The 26771-nt window shown below is 37.7% G+C and overlaps 1 protein-coding gene across 1 annotated transcript; it reads right to left on the minus strand.

The window, feature by feature from the left end:
* Positions 1-5810: 5810 nt before the first annotated feature.
* LOC130084056 (phospholipid phosphatase-related protein type 4) lies at positions 5811-26735 on the minus strand. Its single transcript, XM_056249216.1, has 7 exons — positions 26377-26735; positions 19870-20055; positions 14873-15002; positions 13510-13705; positions 9614-9671; positions 8114-8287; positions 5811-7710 (listed from the first exon to the last, which is right to left on the minus strand). Exons 1-7 carry the CDS (start codon positions 26452-26454, stop codon positions 6277-6279), a joined length of 2256 nt encoding a protein of 751 aa, XP_056105191.1. The 5' UTR covers positions 26455-26735; the 3' UTR covers positions 5811-6276.
* Between the last annotated feature and the right edge of the window lie 36 nt (positions 26736-26771).

The raw sequence follows: 26771 nt of genomic DNA on the forward strand, positions 1-26771 counted from the left end.
GAAAGATCAAGTTCTCTTCAGAACCCCTAGAGTAAACATCGAAACATTCCTCCTCCATTGTGCATATCTCAACTCTTCTGATATCAATTTGTGTTTCAGACAGTCACAGAACAACCACAGAGATGAGGGTGAAAAATTCTTCTGTTTCTAAAGATTCGATTGTAGGCTGCTGACAAACAGCTCTACCTCCCATGAGAATCACAGCTAAAACATTCGGTTTCTGCTCTGAAAGCAAATCTATCCATAGATGAGCAGAAGGATAGACGGGTCTTGAGGATTGAAATAAAGCAACAACAAAAAACACATATATTTGCATAATTATACTTAATTGCATAATTAATTAAATTCAAAAGTCAGTTCAAGGTTGCATAAAAGCAGCAACAATGTAGACTTGGTACAACAAAATCCATGCATAATCAATCAAATACAAATGCAGGTCAGGATTTACTAATGTTTCTGACATTTAAGCTTTTGTTAGAACAGAAAGAACACGAAAGAATCTGATCGATTTGAATATTTAACAGGTTCTAATTTTTGATATCCACTCTAAAAAAAACGGCATCATTCAATCTTCCGCAAGCCGCTTTCATGCTGTTTTATGTCTGTCTTCCAGGATCCTGGAATAATGTAGGCTCTTCTGGAAGTTCGCTGTCATGACAACAATAATGACCCACCGAGTTACTGTTTGATTCAATGGCAGTGAAGGTAAAACTGGCAAAATATCACTCACGGAAATAATTAACATTTCATATCTCACCATACATGACCCAGTTTGTGGTCTGCAGTGATTATGTATTGTATAAAACAACAGTACATCTGAACAAGGTCCTTTCTTGGTCCTAAAACTTATTTTAAATGGCAATGGTGTCTTTTTGAGAAACATTTTATTATTGTTAAATGTAGATCAGAATAGACTCACGTTGCAGTATTTTCTTCCACAATGCTTACCAGTTCTGCAGTAAAAAATATTATCGAATTATTTCAAATCAAATAATTTGATTATTTTAAATCAAAATGTGAATATACCTCAAAGAAAAAAATCTCATTAAATATTTTGTTTCACTGAAAAATAGCTTAATACATTATGTAGGAAAATGTACGGTGGCTGAGAGAGCTCAAAACGCTGCAACTGAATAAAACACATGCAAATAGAAAAACACCCGCAAATTAAGAAAACATCTTCATCAGTTTTACAACACATGGGTGCTCCAAATACTCACAACACAACCAAATACAGAAACGGTATTTTATTATTTGTATTATTATTTATTATAATAATATTCTATTTATTATTTATTTACGGTAAAACTGAATGTTGCTAGACAGTTGCAACGGTCCATTAGTAAACGCTGTTGGACATAAACTGCAGCAAATATTGGGAAGATCTTTAATGCTGGAATCAATTGCATTTTACATTGTGTACTGATCCATACAGTAAATGCCTACAGGTCATTTATCACCCAAAGTGTGAAGAAATCATGTGTAAGTGCCTGGCCTGAGCCCCCAATGCATTTCTTGCTCTTACAATCAGGGCTTTGTTTTATTTGTATTTTTTATTTCTTCTGTGTCATTGTTGCCCATATCCTATACAACATGACTTGAAGTTTTGACCTTTCAGTGCTCATATGCTGTGAGTTAAATATGAAATCAGTTATATATAAATAAAACGTGGTGCTGACAAATGGTTGTTCCATTAAGATCACTGCTGCATTTAAAGGGCATTCATTAGCATTTCAATTTCTAATGGCATTGGAAGGTTGCAGCTTTCGTACAAGGACATCAAGTTGCCATGTGACTTTCATAATTGATCTAACAAGAGTTATTCACCAATATATGAAAACTCTTTCATTATTTAGCACCATCATGTCATTCATGAGACATTTTGAAGATTATTGATCTCAGTTTTCCATTTACAATGACTGAAAAAAATTCTGTTGTGTACAAACAGATAATTCATGAGCACATGGCAGCAGGTTACAAATCTTCTCGGATGTTCTGCACCAGCCGACCAGTTGCCATTGAGATGAATGCGAGTGCTAATGGCTAACAGCTAGCAGGTATTTTAGACCTGCAATCATGTCCCCTACTAAATGATACCTTAATTTAGGCTAAACCTGCAACTCTTTTACTCATTCTGATATTTGCCTTATATTTATTTATATTATTTCTATATAAATAATATTATATTTTATCTATAAGTAATATTTTTATATTGATTTTATATGATATATAAAATATTTTATATCTTATTTATTTATAAATAATACTTTATATTATATTATAGTTGTGTATGCGCAGTTAGCCAATTATAATGTTTTTAATTGCTTCAAAATTGTGTGAGCTTTGATTTATGAAAAAAGTGCACTCGTAAGCAAAGGTGTTAAATATCCATGATACCACTTTAGCTAGCTCTATTTATGAATTTCATGTCCTCTGATTTTATATGAGTTCTTTCAAACACTGTTAGGTTAGCTAAAGTTTTGCCATCACCTGAACACTCATTCTTATTTCCATCTACTGTATCAGTTATGCATATTTTATCCCACTTGTATTGTTTGAATGTTAACCATCTTACGTTAATCATCAATTGATATCATTATTCAACAATACATATCCAAAACAAAATTCCTCATCTTTCAGACACAAGGAATGCCAAATAATAAGTTGCTTGCATTCAGAAGCTGTAATGTCATTGGGAACCCACAGCGTTAGCATTAGCATGTTAGCTTTACAGATTTCAAGATCTTGTAGCCTAATAGGTTTTTGGTTAGCACTCCCATGTTAACTGAACACAAGTAGTACAGACTAGTATTTTAGCCAAGGATATTGGCTGCTTTTGAAGAAGCTTGTCTGTATTGAAGTAAGTTAGCATGAAAATAAACGTGTTATGGATTTTCCTCATCATATCGCTAACTATCCCAGTGTTTTGGTATTTATAATAACCTATTAGGGAAATGAGGGGATTGAATGCCTTTTTATTACAACTGTAGCAGTTGTAGCTATGTTTTGTTTGTTTGTTTTACAGTTACATTGATCGAACCACAATAATGAAAGGCTATCCAGTTTTTCTGGTTACTAGCTATATACATATACACTTAAATTATGATTGCTACAAAAAAACTAGGGTCCTTTTTCATATGGAGACTGTAGAGACTGAAGTAAAACATGTTCACACACTAGGGAATCTTTTAAGCTAAGAGAAAGTGTCTGTAAGTATATTTCATATCAGCGATTCTGTTTGTTGTGATGTCTGTTGTGATGTTAAACTGAGAACTGAAAACCACAAGTAGCCTACTACTTCACTAATGTTTGGTCTAGTGTCCAAACCCAGTCCTGGAGGGCCACTGTCCTGCAGAGTTTAGCTCCTGCCTGCCTCAACACACCTACATGGAAGTTTCTAGTATGCCTATAAGACCTTGATTATCTGGTTCAGGTGTGTTTAATAAACTCTGCAGAATAGTGGCCCTCCAGGAGCAGGATTGGACATCCCTGGTCTAGAAAATGTAAAGTGTTTCTGTGTGACAGAGCTGCCGTTGTTGTTTATATAGTTTTATTTTCCTTTGGTTTACTTTAAGGGTTCATAAGAGACGAGTTGTATCTGGCAGCGCTCACATTCAATTTAGGTCAATTCACTGACCTACTTTTTTACTGTACGATGATAATTACACATGGCAGTCTCAACGAGACCAGCGTTTCCACATCACCAAGGCAGCTTTGTGTGTGTTTGTGTGGCGTTGAACGTTCTTGATCCAGTGTGAAATTAATATTTCTTTTAAAACATCCTCATTAAATGCTAGCCATGGATAAAGCGTTGCATGCCAGATTTGCTTTGCTTAATGCAAGCGATCTAGTGTAGGGGAAAGGATGCGAGTTATCTGACCACGCTAATTTTTTGACAGAGTGTATTTTCGAGGATGGACAAAAGACCAACGGCAGCAATTTAAAGTTGTTATGCCTTAATTTTGCGTTTGAAAATGTTACTTTTTTTTTCAAACATAATACATACATATTCGTGTATGTCTGTTGACTGTTCTTCACTGACTGATCATTATTGTTTATGACAGTAGTGACGAAGAAACAAAGTATAAGGCACTTTCCAAGAATAAGGTACTTCAGTAGCCTTGATGTTTTTGACTGTATCCAGCAATTAAGTGTCATAAACAATGTAATTTTGGCATAAAACACAAATTGGGTTTTAAATTATATTCAGACATAAAATAAAACAATAATGGCATACCTCAAATAAAATAAATAGAAAATAAAACACCTCATGTAATATTTAGTTTGACCTTTTGGTCAAACTAAATGAAGGTTCATCTTTTTGTTCACTTTTTTTGTGGAAAGTGCCATTGCAAATGTGGAGGCAATTCATGATTGAAGAGACTCAGCAGTGTTAAATGGCAAATGTTTATTCAAACACTGATACAGCACAGTTTTTATTCATCTACCATGTTACTGGAGGGAAACAGAACCATGTTACGTTAGAAACAAACTGTTTGTGTATTAACAGAGTTTGACATTATTTTTCTGTCAGGCCGCCGCAACATTAACACGTAACATCACTGTAACAGGTTCGACTGGATTCATTCCTATCCAAACTGAATCTCACATCACTGTGTCGATGATAGTTACACAGAGTGCTACAGAGTAAAATGTTTCTCGGAAAACACACACACTGCTACCAGCATGCTTAATGCATTTCTAAAATCATTAGCGCATTAACAGGTATCCAAACAATCTCTTGACAAATTAGATGTAACATACAGTGTATTCTGGTGTGATTTAAAATAACTTTATCTATAAAGATTGTCAACAAGTAGTTTATATTCAGTATAAATAATCACACTTGCAGCTGCTACACATATGCATAATTTACAAAAAGGAAACCAAAAAATAAATGTGAAATATCAAACTACCATGCATTGGCTACAGCTGTGCTGAAAGAGTTTTGTGGTTTATAAGAATACAGACTTCTATAGAAATGTTTCAAAACAGAATCTTCTCTTTAAAATACCATTTGGCACATTAATTTACAGTTTATAAAACGTTACACAGTAAATTAACATGGAATTAAATGCCTCTGCTGTAGTTTTTAACAGCTAAGATGACACTAGATTTAATGAGCTCATTTGCTCATTGCGAATCACTTTGTGAACAGTAAAGCCATTTTCTTTTCTTAGTGGGCTACTCAAGTGTATAAAACATTTAATATGACTGTTTGGCCTAAAAAGCTGGAGCTCACAGTGGTATAACCACAGTTAGGTAATCATTGTGGAATATTGTCTTGCTACTATTGCAGCTAACCTTAAAATAACTGACATACAATCAGAATGATCTTTTGGAAAACAGTACAGTTAATTCTGTTATGCAAATATACAGTTGAGAAAAGAGTGGGAGATAGACATTAGTTGGAAGAAATTAATCTCATTAGTATTCCTTGGTATTTGTACGTAAAGTGTTTTTTATGTTTGGATTGACACGGTTACATACACTATCCTTGTATGGACCAATTCTAAAACGTAAGCCTTTTATGTGTCTATTGAAATATACATGAACGTACTTTTTACGTACAAATTCCTACAGATACATAGAGTATGTTAAGTATTTGTATTGCAAGTAGTAAACGTGAAGTGCATGTCATTTTATGACTATCATTTGCTACAGAGAATATTCTAAGCACTTATGGTCATTAGAAAGTTAAAATGACAGTTTTCAGAGGAGTGCACTGCACAGATTGGAAAACAGTATTTTTCTTCTATTTCAAGATCTGTTTTTTTTCTAATTTGTCCATTTTTTTTACATAATGTTCTTAGAATTGGGCAGCACCAAGTTTAAAAGTTATTTACAGAATACAAAAATAAGAGTTTCAGCTAGCAAGCATAGTTATCATTGTGTGAATAAGTGAATGATGTATATGAAATTATGACTATATGAAAAATCTTTTAGATATCTGTGATGTTAAATACTTGAATACAGTGTTGCAGTTCAAACTTGGCACAGTCACAGTTTCATCTTCACAGTGTGTCATAAAAGGTAAGACCATTTCCATGTGATATACTGTCATATGTTTACAATGTTATTACCACAAAAGTAAACAGAATTACGACCAAAACCTGGATTTTGTGCTTTTCTTTCTGTCATGTATATATTTATAAGTATATAAGTCAGTGAATCATCTCATGCATAACTGTGTAAAACATAGCAAATGTGTCTATGTAAAAACACCCAACCTCTTCTGGTTTCTTCATTTGTTTGTTTTGTCAAGATAATGACTGACTACTCTTTAAAAACAGGGGTGGTGGATGTTCCCTTGTAAAAAATGTTCCTGGTATTATCTGGACTGTTTCCTCTTTCAGGGATGAGAATCCTGGTTTTTCTACGCAAGCTGGAGTCGTGGCTCCCAGGACCAGTTTCATTCATTTCCATGGGAGTGACCCGGATGGTGGAAATGGTCTGGATGGGATGGTGGTTACTGCCTGCTGTAGATACAATAGGGACAGTTGGGACAGTTGGCACAGCGACGGGTTTAGGAGCATTAGAGCCATTCTTCTTTCTGTCCGTAGAGCTCTTTTTGTCTGTAGAACTGTTCCCATCTCTCACGGATTCAGAGCTCTCCGAGTCCCGATTCAAGTCGTTAAGCTCAAATGACTGTCTTAAGCTGCTTTGGGACTTCCACGTCCAGGAGCCACTTCCATCCGTGGAGTGCGCATGCACCAGGGGTCGGCCGTTCTCCGGATGGGCTTCCACCCGAATGATGGCTCCAGTGCTGCCTTGACCTCCAGACTCCTCAGTTAGGCTCTTGTAGCGCTGGAGCGGTGCTGTGGAGCTGGTGTGGCTGCTGCTCTCAGAACTGGGAGAGCTTCCCTGCAGGAGACCTTGCTGCTTGGACATCGCAATGACTTGCATGATGCGCGGCTGGCCATTAGAGTTAGTCCTAACCACCGGTACCTCACCGCCCTTCTCCACAGTCCTCTCCATGCTTTTCAGCCATTTGTCACGGGAGTTGTTTGGCAAGCCGCCCATGTTCTCCTGCGTCTCCTCTGGGATGTGGACCAACTGCGAGGAACCAGGTCGAGACTGGATGGCTATCCGAGCACCGCCAGCAATTCCGCTGGGGTTGCTTGGAAGTGTTGTACTTCCAGATGCCATTTTTAGATATGGGGTTCCAGGTCCCTGATGTTCACCGTTGATCCCCACAGCTGAGGGTTCAGAATTGTAGCGGACATCCATGCAGTTTGGAGGAGACTGTCCTGGTCCACCTTCCATGGCATGCAGGGAATGTTTATGGTTCTCATTCTTACTCTTCCATTGCAACAGCAGCTGCTTGGATCGACTCGAATCTACCGAGGACGTGTGGATGGTGGCGTTCCGGAAGGCAGACTCGTCCATGGCGGGCGTATGCACTCTCGGCAAAGTGTTGAAGGTCACCATGTTCTCCTTGTGTGGAGGGCTGCGAGTATTAATGACCTCCACATCTCTGCGAGTTTTTTTCAGGCTGCTTGGAGGTCCTGCCTGGTGGTGTTGGGCATTGCGGTGTAGGATGCCATCGGAGCATGAAGATGAGAGGCCGTCACTGCCACTGCAGCTCTTGGCAGGGAGGTGGTGACCTTGATGACACAGGTCAGCCATAGTTCGATGAGAATCCCGAATGTGAAACTGACTTGTCCTTTTCTCCTTGCTCGGTTGAAAGTTCCCTACAGCAAACAAACCCTGGACAGACAAAACACAATATTTAATTGGAATTTCCCAACATACTTAATAATAAGGGTTTGCCAAGTGGGGCATATTCCGGGATCAACATCCTTTTTTGGTCCTGGAACAACTTTGCTGTTAACTGTTCTGATTTTATGGTTAGGCTCAGGCTGGAGTTTGGAGAATTAAACAAATCTGATTCCTACTCATTTTAGGGGAAAGAAAGAGCTACAGTGTGGAGCTTGGCTTATGATTGTTTGATGGGAATGTTGTTCCAAAACCAACACAGAGATCTGATCCAGCAACTAGTTGGCTAAATCATGGTTTTTATGTTTTTAAATAGATTACCAAGACCTTTTATCTGATGAAGATGCTTTAAAATGCTATGAGATATATAATAAAATGCCTATATTCATCTCACTAGGTAAACAGCGATGCCCCCTCCAAGCAGGAAGCCCAGGTAAACGTCAATGGCGTGGTTCTTGTGCTGAATAATGCGGGTTAGGCCACATATGATGGCACTGATAATAAAGGAGAAGACCAGAAGAGGCTTCAGCAGTTTGGATGAGTCCGTCAACGTGCTGTTGAAGTACATCTGCACAAGAAAGAGATGATCACGATGACAGATTTGCTGTGATGTTTCCAAGCTGAAGCGGAATCAGGTATAGTGAGCCAGAACCATACGCTTTTCATTGAAAATGTTCACAGACACTTTGATAATTATAATAATCTTCAAACACTTAAGAAAAAAATGAATTAACCACAGGGAACATGAATCAGCTGATTTGAGTGTATCATAGAGCACATTATCGCTACACCAATGAAGCGCATTTTAATCATTTGAGTATTTTGTGACGGGGAAGACCCAAGAGTTGTGAGTTGGTCGGTACAATTCCCAGGAAACGAGTCAGCATCCACTGACTCAAGATTAATAGACTGACTGTACTTAAAGGGATAGTTCACCCAACAATACAAATTCTGTCATCATTTACTCAACCTCAAGATGTTCCGAACCTTCATTTTTGGGTGAACTATCCATTTAAGACGACAATGTAAGTTCATTTAAACAGCTTAAACTGTGATCTTGTCACGGAAATTCATAAGGGTTTAAGCGAAACTGCTCAATATAAATAACAGGTGATTCTTTGTTTTATGTAATGAATCAAATGAGCTTGAGAGAGCTATATGGATTTTTCATGATTTCAGATTGATCATGTTAAAACTTTGATGTTAAAACATCAAATGTTTAATGTTAAAACTTAAAAAGAGATCGAATAATTGAATAACACATTGAATGACCTGCCAGAACATCAGTAAAGGTGTTTGCATGCAGAGTAATGGGCAAAAAAACTTTATGACCCTTAACTGACAATAGAACACTATTTACATGGCCAAACACATTTTAAGCTCTTTATGCAAATTTGGGGTAAGATTGTGCATGTAAACACATTCTTTGACATCTAAATTAGCCAATTTATTTTTTATGCAAATGTAAATGCCTTTATTGGCATTCTGTCAACATATAATGTGCACATGGTTCATGTTGGTTTGTCTTTTTCTTTCAAGAGCAAAGAAAAATTAGAATGATATTTTTGCTATTTAACAGCATTTTGTTGAACATGTAAACATGTAAAGACACAAATTGTTGTATTCCTACCCTCGAATGGACAATTACATACAAACACAAACACAAACACACAACTCAAAGGGGTCAACACTCCATTTTGCTACTTTGACAAGGTCCACTAAACTATTTGAAGGCATCTGGATGTTGCAGCACAAATTACAGTAGAGTGCTGTAGTCCTTTTATCCCCACATCAGGTTCAGTTTTTCACAGAAGGTGACATGAGTGCAGCTTTTTTATCTGTTAGTCTGAATTGAAAGTGCCTGAATACTTTTAAATGACTGACTTTTACTCACCGAGACATACACGGCAGCAAAGGATGCCAGTGTTGCATGCTGTGACGGGAAGGATTTTCTAAAATAAATGAAAGCAATTCCGATCAGTTCTGGCATCAAAAGAGTTTGAAACAAGAATACAGCAGACACATTTGAAACATTCCTACACATTGCGTTAGAGGTGTTTTTTAGTGTATTGCTATGCAGTTGCTAGGGCGTTTAATTGATTTTAAGTGCATTGCTATTACCGTATAGACCATAGATATGACTTGGGCCTCTTCCCCAAAGTAAATCTATGTTTTGTTTTTTTCAAGAGGTGAAAATCTAACTACAGTTCTCTTCTCATTCTGTAATTGGTGTTCTATATACCAATACTGCTACTGATGTCTCTATGAAATAGATTTTTTCCCCTTAATTGGAGCCATTATAGCCATTCAGACTAGTTCAGATTTTTACTTGCCCTGTCAAAATGCACAAACATTTATTGTTTTTGACCCATGTAACCTGGTAAACAGTGCTTTAAGATTATCAGGTAGGTCTAACAGGTAGGATAAATAGAGAAATTGAAGTTATCAAACACTTCACATTCTTAACTGCATAAATTATAGATTAAATATAGACTACAAAAGTTATTCAGTCAAGTGCAGTGAGTGATTTTCTCTTTTTCTTTTGTTCTTTGATTATCCTTAATGACAGACAGCAGCAGGTTTATTAGGCAGCGGTCACTTTAAGACCTGATGCACATCACGTGGATCTGACACGCATCCCATTTTCTCACAACTCTTTACGTTCATTTAAGACTTCATTTAACTCATTTGAGGCTGTGCTTGCAAGGATACTCGACAAAAAGGGCATTTTGGCATAATTTTGTCCGTTCGAGCGCTGTCTGAAGCGGCTTTCTGAGTGCACGAGTGTGTGTGTTTAGTTTATTTTATTTATTTATATAGCACAATAAAACCGCGGTCAACCACTGTGCTGTACAAAAATGGGAAAAGTAATATAAAAACACCAATCAAAACAATAAAATACAGAGAAACAAGTTCAGTAAGACTCTCATATTATAAGCCTTCTCTAAAAGGTAGGTTTTAAGTTTTGCTTAAAATTAGCGATTACCCTAATAGATCACGGTAGGCTATTCCACAATGTGGGGCTGACTATGGCAAAAGCCCGGTCTCCCATTCTTTTTAACCGTGATCTGGGAACCTTCAACAGATTTTGATTTGATGACCGTAAACATCTAGCAGATATGTTAACAGTCACAAGTTCAGATAAATAAGAAGGTGCCGGCCCATTTAAGACCTTAAAAACAAAGACTAAAATCTTAAACTCTATTCTAAAACATACTAGCAACCAATGCAGAGAGAGCAAGACGGGGGTAATGTGCTCATATTTATGTGTGCCAATGAGGAGTCTAGCATCTGCATTTTGGACTATTTGCAAATGCTTCATATAGGATTGACTAATACCTATATAAATCAAATTGCAATAGTCTAGACAAGAAGATATAAATGCATGTATTAGTCTCTCGAACTCAGCAGGGGTTTAAAACGTTTTTAACTTTAGCCAGTAGTCTTAGCTGGAAAAGGCACAAATTTACTACTGCATTTACCTGCTTATCAAATGACAGGGCAGAGTCAAAGACAACACCCAAGGTTTTAACCGATGGCTTTACATAAGCCGACACTTAATTTAAGCTGCCAGAGACAGCTAATGGTCCAAACACAATTGCCTCAGTCTTACTCTCATTGATATTTTAAAAATCATTGGACATCCATGCCTTAATGTCTGACAAACAAGCGGTTAAAGCACGTAGACCAGCATTGTCATTATGGGCACATATAATTGAGTGTCGTCTGCATAACAATGGAATAATACTCTGTGTTTTCTAAAAATTGAGCCCAAAGGGAGCATATATATAGAAAACAAAATGGGTGCAAGAATAGATCCTTGGGGAACCCCGCAGGACAAACGTGATTTGGAGGATAAACATCCATCTATATAGAAAGAAAAAGTTATAATGTTCAAATAAGATTTGAACCAGTTCAATGCATGACCTTTAATACCCACACAATGTTCAAGATGAGAAATAAGAATATCGTGATTGACCATATCAAAGGCCGCACTCAAAGTAATACTCAGAGTACTCAGAGTAAATATCATTTGACACTCTTAAAAGAGCAGATTCTGTACTGTGATGTTTCCGAAAACCAGACTGAAAAGATTCAAAGACTCCATTTGAATCTAAATTTTTTTTAATAATTGGACAGAAACTACCTTCTCAAGGATTTTTTAGATAAAAGGTAAATTCAAGAGAACTGTCACATCAAGGTTTGATTTTTTCAACAGGTTTAACAAAAGCATGCTTTAAATAATTTGAAACAAATCCTATAGAAAACACTCTTATTTATTATTGATAGGATGCAAGCCCCAATGACATCAAAAACCTGAATAAGTAGGCGCGCTGGAATAATGTCAGTTACAGATGTGGTTAGTTTTAACTTCGTAACCATTTCATGAAGAGTGTTTATAGAGATAGTTTCAAAGGCATTAAAAGATGGAGGACGTCGGATCATAGTTTATGGGGACAATAATCTGTAATGTCACGTATCTTGTTTGTAAAGCACCTTAAAAAGTGTTCACAAGCAGTGGCTGGGTCATCAAAGTGCAGATCAATAGAAGGATTTATAACAGAGTTAATTGTAGAAAAAAGAATATTGGGTCTTTGATCATTTCTAGCTAAGATGTCAGAGAAATACTTTGATTTAGCCTCCTTCACAGCTTTTTGATAGTTTGTTAATGATGTACGTAATATCTCTAAAGACTTATGCAACTTATCTTTTTTTTCACTTCCATTCTGCGCACCGACATACTCATCTCAGAGCCTGTGTATCATTATTTAGCCATGGTTCAGCCAAAATGGAGCAATAAAGTCTAAAATGTCAGTACAGGACAGGTAGTTATTTGTTATTTGAGGGACAGTCAAGAGAGACCAGCTTACAAGCCTCATCAAAATCAGAAGCAAAATCCTCACAAAAGCATGAAGGGGAAAAAAACCTGGATGATGCGTTAATAGTGTTAAATTGAAAGTTAATTTTGACAGCACTAATAGACAGATAGATAGATAGATTCTGTCTGTGTGATTAGTAATTACTAATGTGAATGTTATAGAGACACTGTTTATGCCCATGGCTATTGGCTCTTTGGGAGACTCCCATGGTGCACTGAATCTGTTGAACCTAATGGTGTGTCTGCATCTTCTCTGACTGTTTAGAGGATAAATAAACATTCACAGTAGCACAGTTCACATAAGCAGGAAACAACAACCTGATTTGACTGCATATACCTTTGAAAAAAAAAAGGTCTGGGGAAAGGATGCAATTAACTTCCATATTATTTACACTTTCAAAACCTGAGACATCAGATTATATTTGCGGGCCTACAACAAATAAAGGGTCCCGGAATTGACACAACAGCGAATCTAATTCAGACAGAGGGGGAGTTATAAATGGGGTAAACAATATCTTTGTATTTGTCAGCATACATATGCTCAGAAATGTATAAGCCACTTTAGTACTTCATTATTTAGCGAATCTACACTAGTGGAGAGATGGTCACCACCAGCCTCATCCGTTCCTTTGAAAACCAACCTTATTAAAAAGTACATCAAAAGCTGTTCTGTTAATCTACAGGCCCTATTCATAGGCTGCAGTGACGCTTGGCTTTGATCTGTATGGGCTCTTGTGCCTCTATCGTTCGTATGAATTCCTGAGTGTCAAGAATCCACACGTGACTAGTACTTAAAGATTTTTTATCAACTTGTCTGTATCAGCGGGTGTTAAGATAATCTGTTTCACATGACTGTGGCACTGTTAATCCAACAGAGATCTATCTCCGTTTGCCAAGAATCAGAGCTGTACCTGCCGGCGTTGATGACAGCAGCGTCAGATCCTGAGCAGATGTCCTCCAGGATGAAGAAACTTTCTTCACAGGAGGCATTGAGGTAAGTGTAGTTGGGCTTGCAGACAGTCAGGAAGTAAGGGGCGGGGTAACCCGTCGACAACTGGATGATGTCGGTAATCAAAGCAGTGGCACATAAGCCAAACACGTGAACGCCTGAAAAGAAAAAGAACTTTAATGCACCGATATCTGATTATTACTGGTATTTATTGTTAACTTTAAGTTGATAACAAGTATATTGGATAATTTTATTTATTACACAGCTCTGGGGAATCCTTGATTCTGATTTGGTCAATCGCGCCATCCAGCGGGATGTTATTCCCAGATATCAACCGCTGAAAACAGATAGCGCAGGCTCATCCGGGTTACTAAAGTCAGTAGCGCTATACGCTTGCTAGGAACTGTTTTTTTGTGTGTGAAAGTTTTGCATTTGGTGAGCTAATAAAATATTAAAACTCAGTCAAATCAATATTTTGTGTACAGTTATTTAATTATGCCATCCAGTATCGTGGACTCGCTCTCCATTTCATTCAAACGCAGCTGCTGCCATTTTGTGTCTATTGCTTTGTACACTGTTGGATTATAAGATACAAACAGGTACGATTTTAAAACAGTTTAATCCGAAATCAATATCTCTTATCTCCATAATTATTTATGTGGCGAAATCCTGTGTATGACTGGATACCGTATCTCTTAAATGTCCGTCTAGTTTGAACTTGCTGCACTAGCAACTGCTCTCTCCGCGGAAGCTTTGAGTTTAAAGACCTAATAAAATATTTGAACTCAGATCAATATTTCGTGTCTAATTATTTATTTATGTGGCAAGTAGCCGTGTAATAAGCGGGATAATGTACATCTAGCCGGTTGTTATCTCAGAATAAACCCCCTTCAGGCTGATGCAAGACAGAGATAACAACCGGCTGGATGTACATTTATCCCTTACATATCAATCTGTTTTGTGTGGAGCCTTCAAGTTAGACAACTAGAAATAATGTGGGATCCCATGATCATTTGGCTATAATTAATCAGCTTATTCTACTGATAACGATAACATTAAAAAGTCTTATCCGTCGATATACCAATATGTCCAATGATATTTTGTCATTTTATTGCAAGGAATATTTAGATGCATGTTCTGAGAGATACATATGTTTTTTTTGTGTGTGTGTGCATTTAATGCATAACTGGTAGCCTCGTGAACATTGTTCAGAATTTCCTTCCACAGAATTCCAGCCACAAAAATGTAACATTCCATGTGGTCCTTTAACAGAATAAGGACTAATCAGGATCGAAAGAATATTATCTGCTAGAAATGTGACCTACCCACAAACCTGACACCTCGCCGGACGAAAGAGTTAAAGTTGCAGCCGGCCGCATTGATATCGGCTTCAGCTCCACCTCCGCACTGCGCTCGCGACAGACAGCAGAACAGAATCCCCTCTCCGATCATGATCTGTGAACATGCAACACACCAAGACAGAGGTTGGAGTGGATCAAATGTTCAGAACGGTGGATATCTCTCCTCTCAGATTGCATTCAACGGTCTCATACTAACTCTTCAGGGGGTTCTTTTTACCATGACACCAAATCCAGAAGCTCTGAAGTGAAGCCTCTAAACAGAACAGCCATAATGTCCTTGTCTACTTGTAAATGCACAGTTTTGATGAGCCATAATGCAATCAGCTCTCTCATGGGTTGAGAGAGCGGCCGTTTTGATCATTGCACACTTATGTATTAATGCCCATCTTAAGCAGGGCTGTCACTGTGCATCAAAGGCACATCCATCCGTAATCTGCTCCAGATCTGTCCACATCGTTTCACCTCTCTGTCTTCTGATATCACGCATCCACTGACTTCTGCACAAACATTAGGGCTGTAAAGTGCTGAAGTGAACTATATACAGTACTATATATTTATACAATATAATACATTGTTAAATGTGTATTTTTAAAGAATGTATTGTTATATATAATTGATTTTATTTAAAAAAAAAAATTATTTAGCTCAATTAGGCTGTACATTCCAGAGACAATTTATATAGAGACATGCCACTTCCTCAATCCTCAATACAACTATATAGGGAAAACCCGTAACGCCAAAGATGGCGGTTGTATGCACATGCCCCGCCCCTCCCGCTGGAAAGCCAATCGTCTGCTTTTAACAGTCAAGCCGGGAAACATGTAAGCCTATCGTCTGGTTCCACTGACGCACAGTTGAGGTTTGCGACAGCAGAGACGAGAACCCTTGCGCATGCGTAGTAAACGTATAGCCTGTGGGGAAAAAGGCCTTTTAAACCTTATTTTGGGGCAAAGTCATCAAACTTTTTCAGCGATTTTTCTCATCTTTTACTGCTGTTTCTATACAAGCAGTTTTTATGTCCTGGTGACCAGTGAAAGTGCAGTTCTGACTCTCTGCCCATTCATTTAGATAGGAGCCTGGTCTTGTTAGTCTGAAATAGCTGCCCGGAGGCGTTGCCAAGATGGCGGCCGAGTGGCATGACTTGCCTAAAAGGACTTTGTACATACTCAACAGCTAGCAATCTTCTATTCTATATTGCGTATGTCGCCAGTTGAGGAGTTTAAATCCCAGTGGGATCATGGGATTGATATCGGCTGTGCTCTACGCTCCAGCCTAGTGGGGGAGGTGCTAAGTATACGATCTAAACATTGGCTTGTCCATGTGCCACACCATGTCCTGAATCGGATCCCAGGAAGCATGCAGATCCCACCATCCCATCCCATCTGACCAACTCGGCTCTCAGACACTGATATCGTGTCATGACACCTGGAGAAACAACAGGACATCTCAATGCCTGCAGTCACTTCCTGCCTGATGCTAAATCAGGCCTATGTAGGTAAACAGATTTTAGACCCAGAATGCACTAAGGAAAGGATGGAGTGGGTCATTTTTAATGACTGTCATTATTGGACAGCTAAAATGAGTTTTTAGACATACTTTGCTATGCATTTTTATGCAGTAGAACTTGTTGAGAAAAGATGAAAATGTGATCAGAGCTCTCTATGCTTGCTACTCAAACTAAATTATTTAATTACCTAAAATAGCTAGCACGGTGGCCACATGCTGCAGAGAAAAGTACATCGGATGTCTTTGTAATGCTAGTCATTTTAGTCGTTCAGTGAGTGCTTTCTGTTTCTCTCTCCTGTACAGTAGGAATGATAAATATTTTTTTTTGTCCTGAAAAAAATCCATTCATTTCACATGTCTTCTCTGTACTTTCAAAAGAGAACAAAGTCTCAAACCGTGCTCATATTTGCAAAGTCTGCTAAAGAATGTCAGAGGTTGCAGTATGAACATTTTTCATTAAAGTCCCCCAAGGCCAGATTATTCATCCGCATTAATATTATAGCTCTATACTGTTGTTGAATGTCAACTAATGTGTGCATTTTTATTTCTCCTAAGGAAGTCTAAAAGTAAAATCTGAGACAAAGTTTATATAAACCCCCGTCTGACCAATACAATTACCTCCTGGGCATATTTAGATGTTATTGTACTGGAGATTTTTGTATAATGTTTGATTGCTTTTGATTCATGTTAATATGATATATTCAATCTAATTATGTTTTTGCCTGAAGATAAAAAATCATCTTATGAAATGTAAAGAAATTTGATGACATGCTTGATAAATGTTTGACCTTACTATAAAAAAAATGCCTGCGGTGTATTTAGAAAATTTACCAAGTGTGAAGATGATCTCAGTCTATGTTTGATTCTTTAATTTGCCTCTAAATAGAGTAACTATCATCTACAAATAAGTTCAGAGGATCAGAGAGATGAGAACCACAACCAACTCATTAGCGCCAAGTGCCCATTAGCATTTGTGAAACTAACCATCCTGCATTTCACAAACAACAGCAATCCGCCCCAAAAACTCAACATGAATTTGAGTGTGAAATAATCCGATTTTCAGTACGAGTGAACAACCAAACTACCAAAAAATCCACAATAAAGCCTGCTGCAAAACTGCACCCATCTCCTCTAATACTAGCAGTTAACCTGAGGACTCCTTGCTAGCTAGAAGAAGAGAACAGCAAATTCACTGTGTCATTAGGGCATCCTCAGAGGGCTGGCAGACGTTCTGGCAGTGTACTGATGTACTGAAGGTGTCATAGAGTTGAGGAGAGAAAGATGCTATCTGACAGCTTATTGCTCACGGAGTAGCGTGAGGAAAATCTCATTGTGTATTTGAGCTATTCGTGCACAAGCTTTCTTTTCTGTACTGTGTCAGATAAGGCTCTGAAGGGGAGGCCAGTTGGTGTGTGTCAGCTGTGATAATAGACCACAGGCAAACTATACATTTACTCAAGTAGGACATGCTCCTGCATTCACATCCTAGTTGCTCCTGGAACAACTTTCCTGTCATTGAGTTTTCAGTTTAGTTTGGAAAAGATATTCAAAAAATTTTGACGCATTTAGCTGCAAGTGAAATATTTATGAGCATAGCTGTATTTTCCACTTTTAGCTTAGTTGTCTGTCTGTGACATAATCTGAAATCCTGATCAGTGATTCTGCAAAATGCAATTTATTCCTGTGATGGCAAAGCTGAATTTTCAGCATCATTACGCCAGTCTTCAGTGTCACATGATCCTTCAGAAATCAACTGTCATGGTTGGGCTGTGCATTATAACCCAAGAAAGAACAAAGGAACAGGGAACAGGAGTGAACTAATCAGGACTATTGCAACTAATGAATGAACTAGAACTAATGCCTGCTACAGACTGTACAATTTTAGCAATCCTATAAGATAATTACAAATCACACTGTACGACATGGATCTAATAAACTTGTGTAAGACGTATGTAGACTGTACGATGATGACTCCTATTGAATCGTAAGCTACGATGCAAGTTAGTATAGAAGAATAAAACTTGGTGAACAAATAGAGCAAGATGAATCTCACTTAGGCAATTGTGGTTTTTATGTGCGCTGAAAAAAGGAAGAGGAAGCGAAAGAGGAGAATATGGTCAATGCTAGGGAAAAAAGGAAATTTTTTGCAAATGGAGCTTGAGGTAAGAATTTGTACGTTTTAGCGTCGTGTCATTGATCAATACGCCATTTCATGTTGCATTTTTATTGGCTAGTCAGTAGATGTAGGTCGTAACAGCAAACACCGTGAGATGATCATGCTAAACTTCTGACACTGTCAGAGAATTATACCAGGCTATCTTTGGTCGAAAAACCGTGACAACGGGCGTCTTTGAACCTCTCTCACTGTGTGACGTAGAACCACTGTTTAGGAGCCAAGACCGCAGAAATCGCCACGATTGGTCATCTTTTGTCTGGGACAGACCAAAATTGTATAATGTGTACTGGTAATAAGGCAAATCAGGCAAAGACATAAACTAAACATGAATGTGACACTAATATGCTGAATTGCTGCTTAAGAAACATTTATTCTTATTATTAATATATTTAATACTAATAAAATGAATAGAAAAGTGCATACAGTAACTAAAAATTAGTCCACTGAATACAACCTGCTTGTGTGCTTTATGTTATTCTGACAGTCTATGTCTAAGTGAGAGTTTCTTGGCTAGAATAAGATGCAAAGTAGACTAGACTCTATGCCGATAGCTCTGGCACTGCGAGACTGGCATTAGTGCTATGATTGTTTGAATAGAATGTTGTTCCAGTCATGTCCGGCTTGGCTGAAACACAAAGTGCCTGAATACACACACAATCAAGACACATTTTTACCCATATGCAGGTAACATGTAGCCTGGTTAAAACCAGACCATTCTCAGTTGTAACTGAGTTATGGTCTGGCAAAGCGTCATAGACAAATCATTTCCAGAGGGGCGTCACCAACGGACGTCGCGGATAGACCTAAACCAATCAGAGCGATGAAGGAGATGACGTATGCAGAGCGGCGGAGAAACATCTCAGAGTGTTGTTCTTTGCTCGGTTTTTAACAAAAAGGAAACGTTCAAATCGCTTAAAACAGATGCGATAGCTGATTCGAACGAGTGATGTTCGACGGCGGTATCCATCTTTGTAATGTGGGCTACAAAATCTGCTTCAAAATCCCAGCGCTGTCGTCATCGTGTAAAGCCCGCCCCAACGTTTCTGATTGGTGCCTCGATTTCGGCGGATTGGAATTGAGCTTGAATGAGCTCTTTGCCAGACTAACTTTCAAAGCAAATCTAAATTTGCCGGAAGTTGTCTGGGTTTTCCCAGGCTAGGTAACATGTCCTATCTCTCTGACATCATCCAATGTACAGTATCCAGAAGCATGAGTGCATCTTGCAGTGCATGTATGTGTGTGTGTGTGTGTGTATGTAGCACTACAGGGTTAGACTGACCGTAATAGCAGGAGCTGCGAAAGTGAGGCTGAGGAGCATGAGGAAGGGAATAACCTCATGCGTGGGTTCGATATAAGGCAGACTCAGACTGCGGTCGTGGCAGCTGAAACCCCAGCGGACCGGTTTGAAAATGTCCGTCCACTCCAGGAAATACACACTGACCACAGATGAGACCAGGAGAGGAAGCTGTTAGAGACGAGAAAACATCACATAACTCTTCAACAAACATTTTCAAGGTATTGCATTGTCCACCACATAATGTCCCTTTGGAAATGTACATACTGTCTGCCTGACATTATTGCAAAATAAACCCAGATAGGGCAGTAGTTAGTTACAAAATAAATAATATCCTAGGTATATGAAAGCCATTTAATGAGTTCAGGGGGCTGTTCCATAAACCAAGATTAGAGTATAAGCCAGGCTTATTTCGGTTAGTCAGGCTTATTTTTGGTAGATTCGGTTTCATAAATCAAACTTAAAAAAGTTCAAACTCAGTTACCCTGGCAACTTATGCTGGGAAACTAGCCTGGTCCAGGGCAGGCTAACTGTCAGGCTAAGCCTCAGTTGTTACACAGATCCTCAACACTGACCGACAAGAACACAATGATATTACCACTGACAGTCTCTAATACCATTATTGGACTTTATAAATACACAGTATACAGAAAATCAACTTAAATAAGGCTACAATATAGACACATATATAAGGCGTTTTAAAGTTGTCCGTTTAGGACATGTCATTTTTGTAATAAAGACATTTTAATTAAGGAATGCCTCGGTTATCAGAGAATTCTTTTTTCTACACTGTCTCATATATATATATATATATATATATATATATATATATATATATATATATATATATATATATATATATAAAATGTACTTTATTATGTCTTTCAATTCAAACACATTTAACACAATTATACAAATGGACAGTTCCTTTAAAGACATTATTTTCCCCCAATAAATATTCCTTATTTTTCCTTCTACTTTTTTTTCTTTTGTGATAATACCAACACATACATATAAATAAAACAATAAATAAATATTAATAAAAATATAACATTCACATATATCAAACTCTTATAATGAATGACACATAATTCCTAATAGTTATTCAAGTAATATTATTTAAATATCAAATATTCAATATTAAATAAGTAGATAAATAAAATTACAAATAACTAGAAATAAAAGGGAAGGTTACATAAAAATGTAGTAAATGTAGGCCAATATATATTCCTTTATTTTATGGAATATTCTTTGATTTTAGAGTTGCACATATCTTTTCAAAATGTATACATTTGTTCTTAATTTAATGTTATCCTCTCCATAATGTACTTTAGAAACTAAATCTAACCACTCATTTAAAACTGGGGATTCTTGCTTTCTCAAAAAAAAATCATTGCATTAAAAGCTGCAATTCTCAGCATTCTAAATAAGTATAGGCCTATATCTTTATTAGCATAGGTCCTATACCCAAAACTATATTTTGTATCTTTATATATTTAGTTTCTTAAAAAAAAATCTTCCCTGAATTAGGCGAATTCTGTTCAATTTTTTTTATTTAGGCCTATTAGAAGTATAAAATGAGTGTAATGAGCTAGAAGTTCACTGCAACTTATCCAACATCCTAAAGAGAAATTATTATAATTAGAAGATATTTCTAGTGTTCTAAAATATCGCATTTTAATTTTCCAAGCAAAATGTATATTTTTTAATCAGAATTATTGCGCTCCTATTTGGCGCGCATGCGCGCAGCAGCGCTCGTTCAATATGAAGATTAGCAGCAAAATGGATACATTTGCACGACTTTCTAACATTTACAGATGGAGAATATAACTGTAAAATGTAATTTTTGCACTGAGGGGGAACAAAAAAACATGTCACAAATGCATAAAACAGCACAAAAACTACGCTGTTTGATGATGGATCGATTTGATCCACGATCGACCTCTAGGGCTGCTTCAGAAACGCGTGCACACGCAATTATCTAGACTAGATAAACCTGGATCAAATTAGTGAGATTGTGTGAACTTCAATTACCTTTTATGGAACCACTTTAGCCCCAACTTATTTGTTAGGCTCATTCAAGTCCGGTGTTGGAGTTTAATCCCCGCTTTTCTAAGCTTCATTTATGGAACAGCCCCCTGGTCATTAATAAAACAGACCAATGGTGACAGATTCACAGAATTGCAGTAAAACTATAAGGAGTCACACTAACATTATAGAGAAAGCTCTTTTTAAATTAGGTACTCATGTGGTGAAAATATTATTTGATTGGTACTGGGGGTGAATTGGTATGGCTTATGCTGGGTACACACCAAAAGATAATCGGGCTGATTTTGGGCCGATTTCCCCCTTCCGACACTCCTAGCTATGTCCCGATTATCTTGATGGTTCTACAGATTATCTTATCAGATTTTCCCTTGGTGTGAGGTGTGTTAAGAGTGTCCGAACCTGCTCGGAAGAACGTCGGAGCTGCCCCGATCGCGAATCGTAAATATTCAACATGTTGAATATCCTGATGTGTGGGGGGAACCCCGATGACAAACGTGCGCACGCTCTGGAGATTATCACGTGAAACGAAACAATATCCAATCAGAAAGCGAGATGATGGAAGAAGGAAGCATAACAAACGCAGTCATGGCGTTGCAAAAAGTTAAATTGATGTGGACAGCAGAGATGGAGGATCAGCTTGTTGATTTGTGGCAACAGCACGAATGTTTTTCTGTGAAAATCATTCCAAACACTATCATCGCAATTTCTTCCTGCATATCGTCCGCCAAGCTTATTCTGAAGTCTCGCGAGATTTTGTGAGATTTCCTTTGTTCACAGTCGAGAGCAAGGGGGTAATCCATCGACCGGAAGTTGAAGCCGGCCGGGTGCCGCCATCTTGTAGCAGAACTTCACTTGCGTTAGCATTTCCATTGACTCCCATTCATTTTGACGTCACTTTGACAGCGAATAACTTTACATCTGAGGGGTTTAAAGACTCCATTTGTCCATTATTTATTTCTGAAGAAACACGACAATGTATAAAGGGCTCCATTACCTTCTATGTTACAGTACGGCCCGGTAGAAACAGTTTTTGTAAAAATAGGCTAACGATTGTGTCATAACCACTCGACTCTCTGTCACGCTGTACAGAAATTACCGTACAGACAGGAGGAGAAGCTCGCAGGCAATCGGGGGGACGTCCCGTCAAGGGAGAAGCCCATAGATAATGAGTCCATAAAAGCAACGGAATACTTACTCCTGCTCACTCACGCCAAAGAACCCTTTGCTCAAGTTCCCTGTCTCTGCAAGATTAACGTTGGCAATTTTCACGCACAGCTACTAGAAGATTTACGTCTGTCAGACAGGTTGCTCACGTCATCAAGCTTAGTTTGAGTCTGCGCGTCAGGAACGGAAGTGCTCAAAAATCGCTAAAAATGGGCTTCAACTGTCTCAACTGAGTTCCAATGAGATGGCTCTGTTCACTTCTTATACTGTCTATGGTCGAGACTCTGGTTGAAAATCTGTTCGTGTGCAATATGTTTCTGTCCCTGTTTGAGTGCATATAAGTGCATAAATATTACCCGTTTCATTTATGTAATGAATGACTGATAAATATACATCAAATTAAGTTTGTTGGTTTGTTTATGTTAAATCTTAATGCAATGATATGTCATTCAAATACATAAATCTTAAAGGGGATCAATTATGCCCCCTTTCAAAGTGTTGATTTTGTTTTTGGACTCCATTAGAACAGGTTTTCATGCTTGAATGTTCAACAATACATTTTTCACATATTTTACATTGTTGCAGCACCTATCTTCCCAATCTGTCAGTAACGCTCCATTTAGTTTCTGTCTCTATGAAGCCCCTCCTTCAGAAATGTGCTCTGATGGGAGAAGGCTCAGTAAGAACAATTATCTAATCTGGTATGTAAAACTTAAAATCTACTGTAATTTAAAAAGTAGGCTTTTGATGTGTGCCATATCATGTGTCACGATTCTCTTTGACGTTCATGTTTATGGTCGGCTGGACTGTAAATCTCCTACGGTTTGTCCCAAGTGCCAGTGCTTTGGTAGAAAATATGGGTCAGTGGTATCGGTCGGCCACAGCGCAACTCTGCAGAATCAGCACAGAACGGCAGCTGCTTGCTGTAACCATCTGCATATCAAATGCCCGCAAACTGACCTCGATCACTCTACTGTAAAGAAATTTAATGAAGGGCTTTTAATAACTGGCTTACCATGGTAAATACGACAAAACAATCTTCCATAAAATATACTGGCCGATTTTGCAAACATACTTGCTCATATGTGGAATAATTAAGGTGATTACAGATACAGTATATACAGTATAAGCATAAAAATAGATCAAATAAAATACTTTCACATTTTCTTCTGATTGAAAATCCATTTCCAATCATGTTAAGGAAGAATAATGGGATGTGAATGCATTTCATGTTGGTTTTAAGATGATCCCAAATGAAAAGAAGAGGTGACACTGAGGTCTTAATAATTGATTGCTGTAATTGGGGGGGATAGTGTTTCTTAGAGGCTATTTTCAGATCCATGTGGGACAGGCACCATCACAGCAGGTACAGATGGTGTCCGCTTGGTGAAGGACCGGTTACGATAAGAGCATTGCTGAGGAGATGTGCTTAGGTCAGGTGTGCACTTTCTGTCACCTGAGGAAACTTCAATGAGATCTTTACAAGCACAAAATCCAGCTGTTTCTGCTTAAAACCTTCACATATGATAATCCTGATCTTCTAGACCTTGGTATTTACAAAGACTTTTGCAAACCTCACAGAAAAACAGCAAATGGAGGAATGAATAAATGAATGAAAATGTCCGATTCAGCACAACCCTGCATAATGTATGAGTGCACGCTTAGATCTTCCTCTTAAGTACTAGATCACGTGTTTTGTGTAAGCATGTGTGGTGTGAAAGCTGCACTGCCTCAATTCTTTATGTCACACTGACCTACATATATTCCACTAACCCCTTCATGATGTATGGAGAGCAGAGCAGTAACTCCTGGGGCGAACATCTAAGAAGAGCTGACAGAAGCACAGCATCCCAGTGCTGACATCACTCTATGCCATAGTTAGTCATAACTATGATATTATTTATACAACCCCCATTGATTATTTTCATTTAATGCAAAAATAATAAAGCTAGTGAGATTCATTTTTGTTTGCACACTGTGCTTATTAAACGCAATCCAAAGTAAATACTACAGGGCTCGACAATAAGGACTCCCCGATGGCCCGAGACCAGCGCAAACATTGCTCGGGACAGTTGACGCAACTGTCAGCTTGCATGTGTTTTTAATCCTTGACAATTTAAATATTCAAGTGCAAGAAGACGCGGAAGAGGACTCAATCCAATAGTGTGAGGAGTTTTGTGTGCGCACCCATCAAAGCACCCGCCTAAAAGCCGCTTCTCAGACAGTGTGTGAATGCTGAATTGAGCTCTCTTTCACGTCTTCTTGCACTTGAACGGGCATTTTCACACAAAATTAGGTTAAAAAAAATGCTGGTCTCGCCAAGTTTCCTATAAACATAGTCTGTTGTATCTTAACTGAACATAAAAAGTTGAGAAAAAATGCATGTGTAACATATTGGATCCTTGCAGCTCTTAAAGTGACAGCAGCCTAAAAAAACTGTCTTTGTTTTAATGTTAATCAAGCAACACAGGACAAAGAAAAGAAAAACAATTAAGACAATGGCTAGGCCTATTTTATTTATTTATCACTTTTTGTGGTGGGGCCAGTGAAAATGTTGGCAGGGCAAGTAAAAATTTGAACCAATCCAGAAAAAATCCTTAGCATTGAGTTTGATTTTTCAACTGTGACTTTCAAAAAGCCAGAAAAAACAGTCAAAGATTCAGATCAATTACAAACAGCTATGAAGAAAAAGAAACGTTTAAAATAAATACTCGATATTATATTGAATTTAAAAATTATTTTAAATATTTAAAATTGTATATCAAATATATATTTCATTATTTAATTTATTATTATTTAATTTGTTACTTTATGTCAACAGCAGCAACAAAAAACATAATTTTCGTAGTGAATAAAGCTTATAAAGTATAAAACGTCTAAAAAGCTCGATTGTTTCTCCTACAGCAATGAGATTCAATAGATAACAAATAGGTTTTTAGTTCTTCTTTTGGATAATTATAATATGAACTCAAACATTTGTTTGATTTCTCCTAAGAAATTTAGCAGAAACATCTGACATGAATTTGATACTTTGAAACCTGAATAAGAAGTCCATTCATGATCTATGAAGCATCATGGGCAATAAAATCTCCTCAGGTTTAATTTAACAAGTTTGCTAGTCATACATTGATTTACATTTTACATTTATGGAAGATTCAGACTGTAATACATAGGCTAAATATTTATCCTGATGGAATTGTCATCTTATTCTGATAAGATATTCTCCTAGGTTGTCACCTGTCAAATCAAACGTGCAAATGTAAACAGATAGTCACTTACCTCCACGAAATAAAAGCATGGCAGCAGTGTCACGCTCTCTTTTACCATCTTCTCTTTCAGTCTTTCTCTCGCAGACATCGTATTTATCTCCTTTAAAAACGCTAATAACCTGTTGTGTCCTAAGCGTCCACCTTCATTCAACAAAACAAGCCGTCTAGATCAGCTGCTGCTGCTCCATTGAGATGCATGATGTGGGTGCAAACAGAAACAAACGACACACAGTCTACTACACCCTTCACCAATTACACACACTATCTGTAATGGAGTGGAATATGATTGAAATTGAAAATACAGACAGAGAGGAAAATATTGCCGGCAAGATGACATCAGATTTTTCGGATGAGGGGCTTTCGTCCTGACGCGCATGCGCACAAGCTGTAGGCTACATTCCTCCA

Source organism: Rhinichthys klamathensis, unplaced genomic scaffold (genome assembly GCF_029890125.1).
Source record: "Rhinichthys klamathensis goyatoka isolate OS25496 unplaced genomic scaffold, OSU_Roscu_1.1 h1tg000059l_1, whole genome shotgun sequence".
Taxonomy (NCBI): domain Eukaryota; kingdom Metazoa; phylum Chordata; class Actinopteri; order Cypriniformes; family Leuciscidae; genus Rhinichthys; species Rhinichthys klamathensis.

What these genes read in the sequence shown, in the direction of transcription:
- LOC130084056 (XM_056249216.1), bottom strand. Translation starts at nt 26,454, where the DNA reads ATGTCTGCGAGAGAAAGACTGAAAGAGAAGATGGTAAAAGAGAGCGTG. An exon ending in TCGCAGCTCCTGCTATTACG is followed by an intron (nt 15,003 to 19,869) that starts GTCAGTCTAACC and finishes GCATGTTCACAG; the next exon opens with ATCATGATCGGAGAGGGGAT. An exon ending in GGGGCATCGCTGTTTACCTA is followed by an intron (nt 7,711 to 8,113) that starts GTGAGATGAATA and finishes TTGTCTGTCCAG; the next exon opens with GGTTTGTTTGCTGTAGGGAA.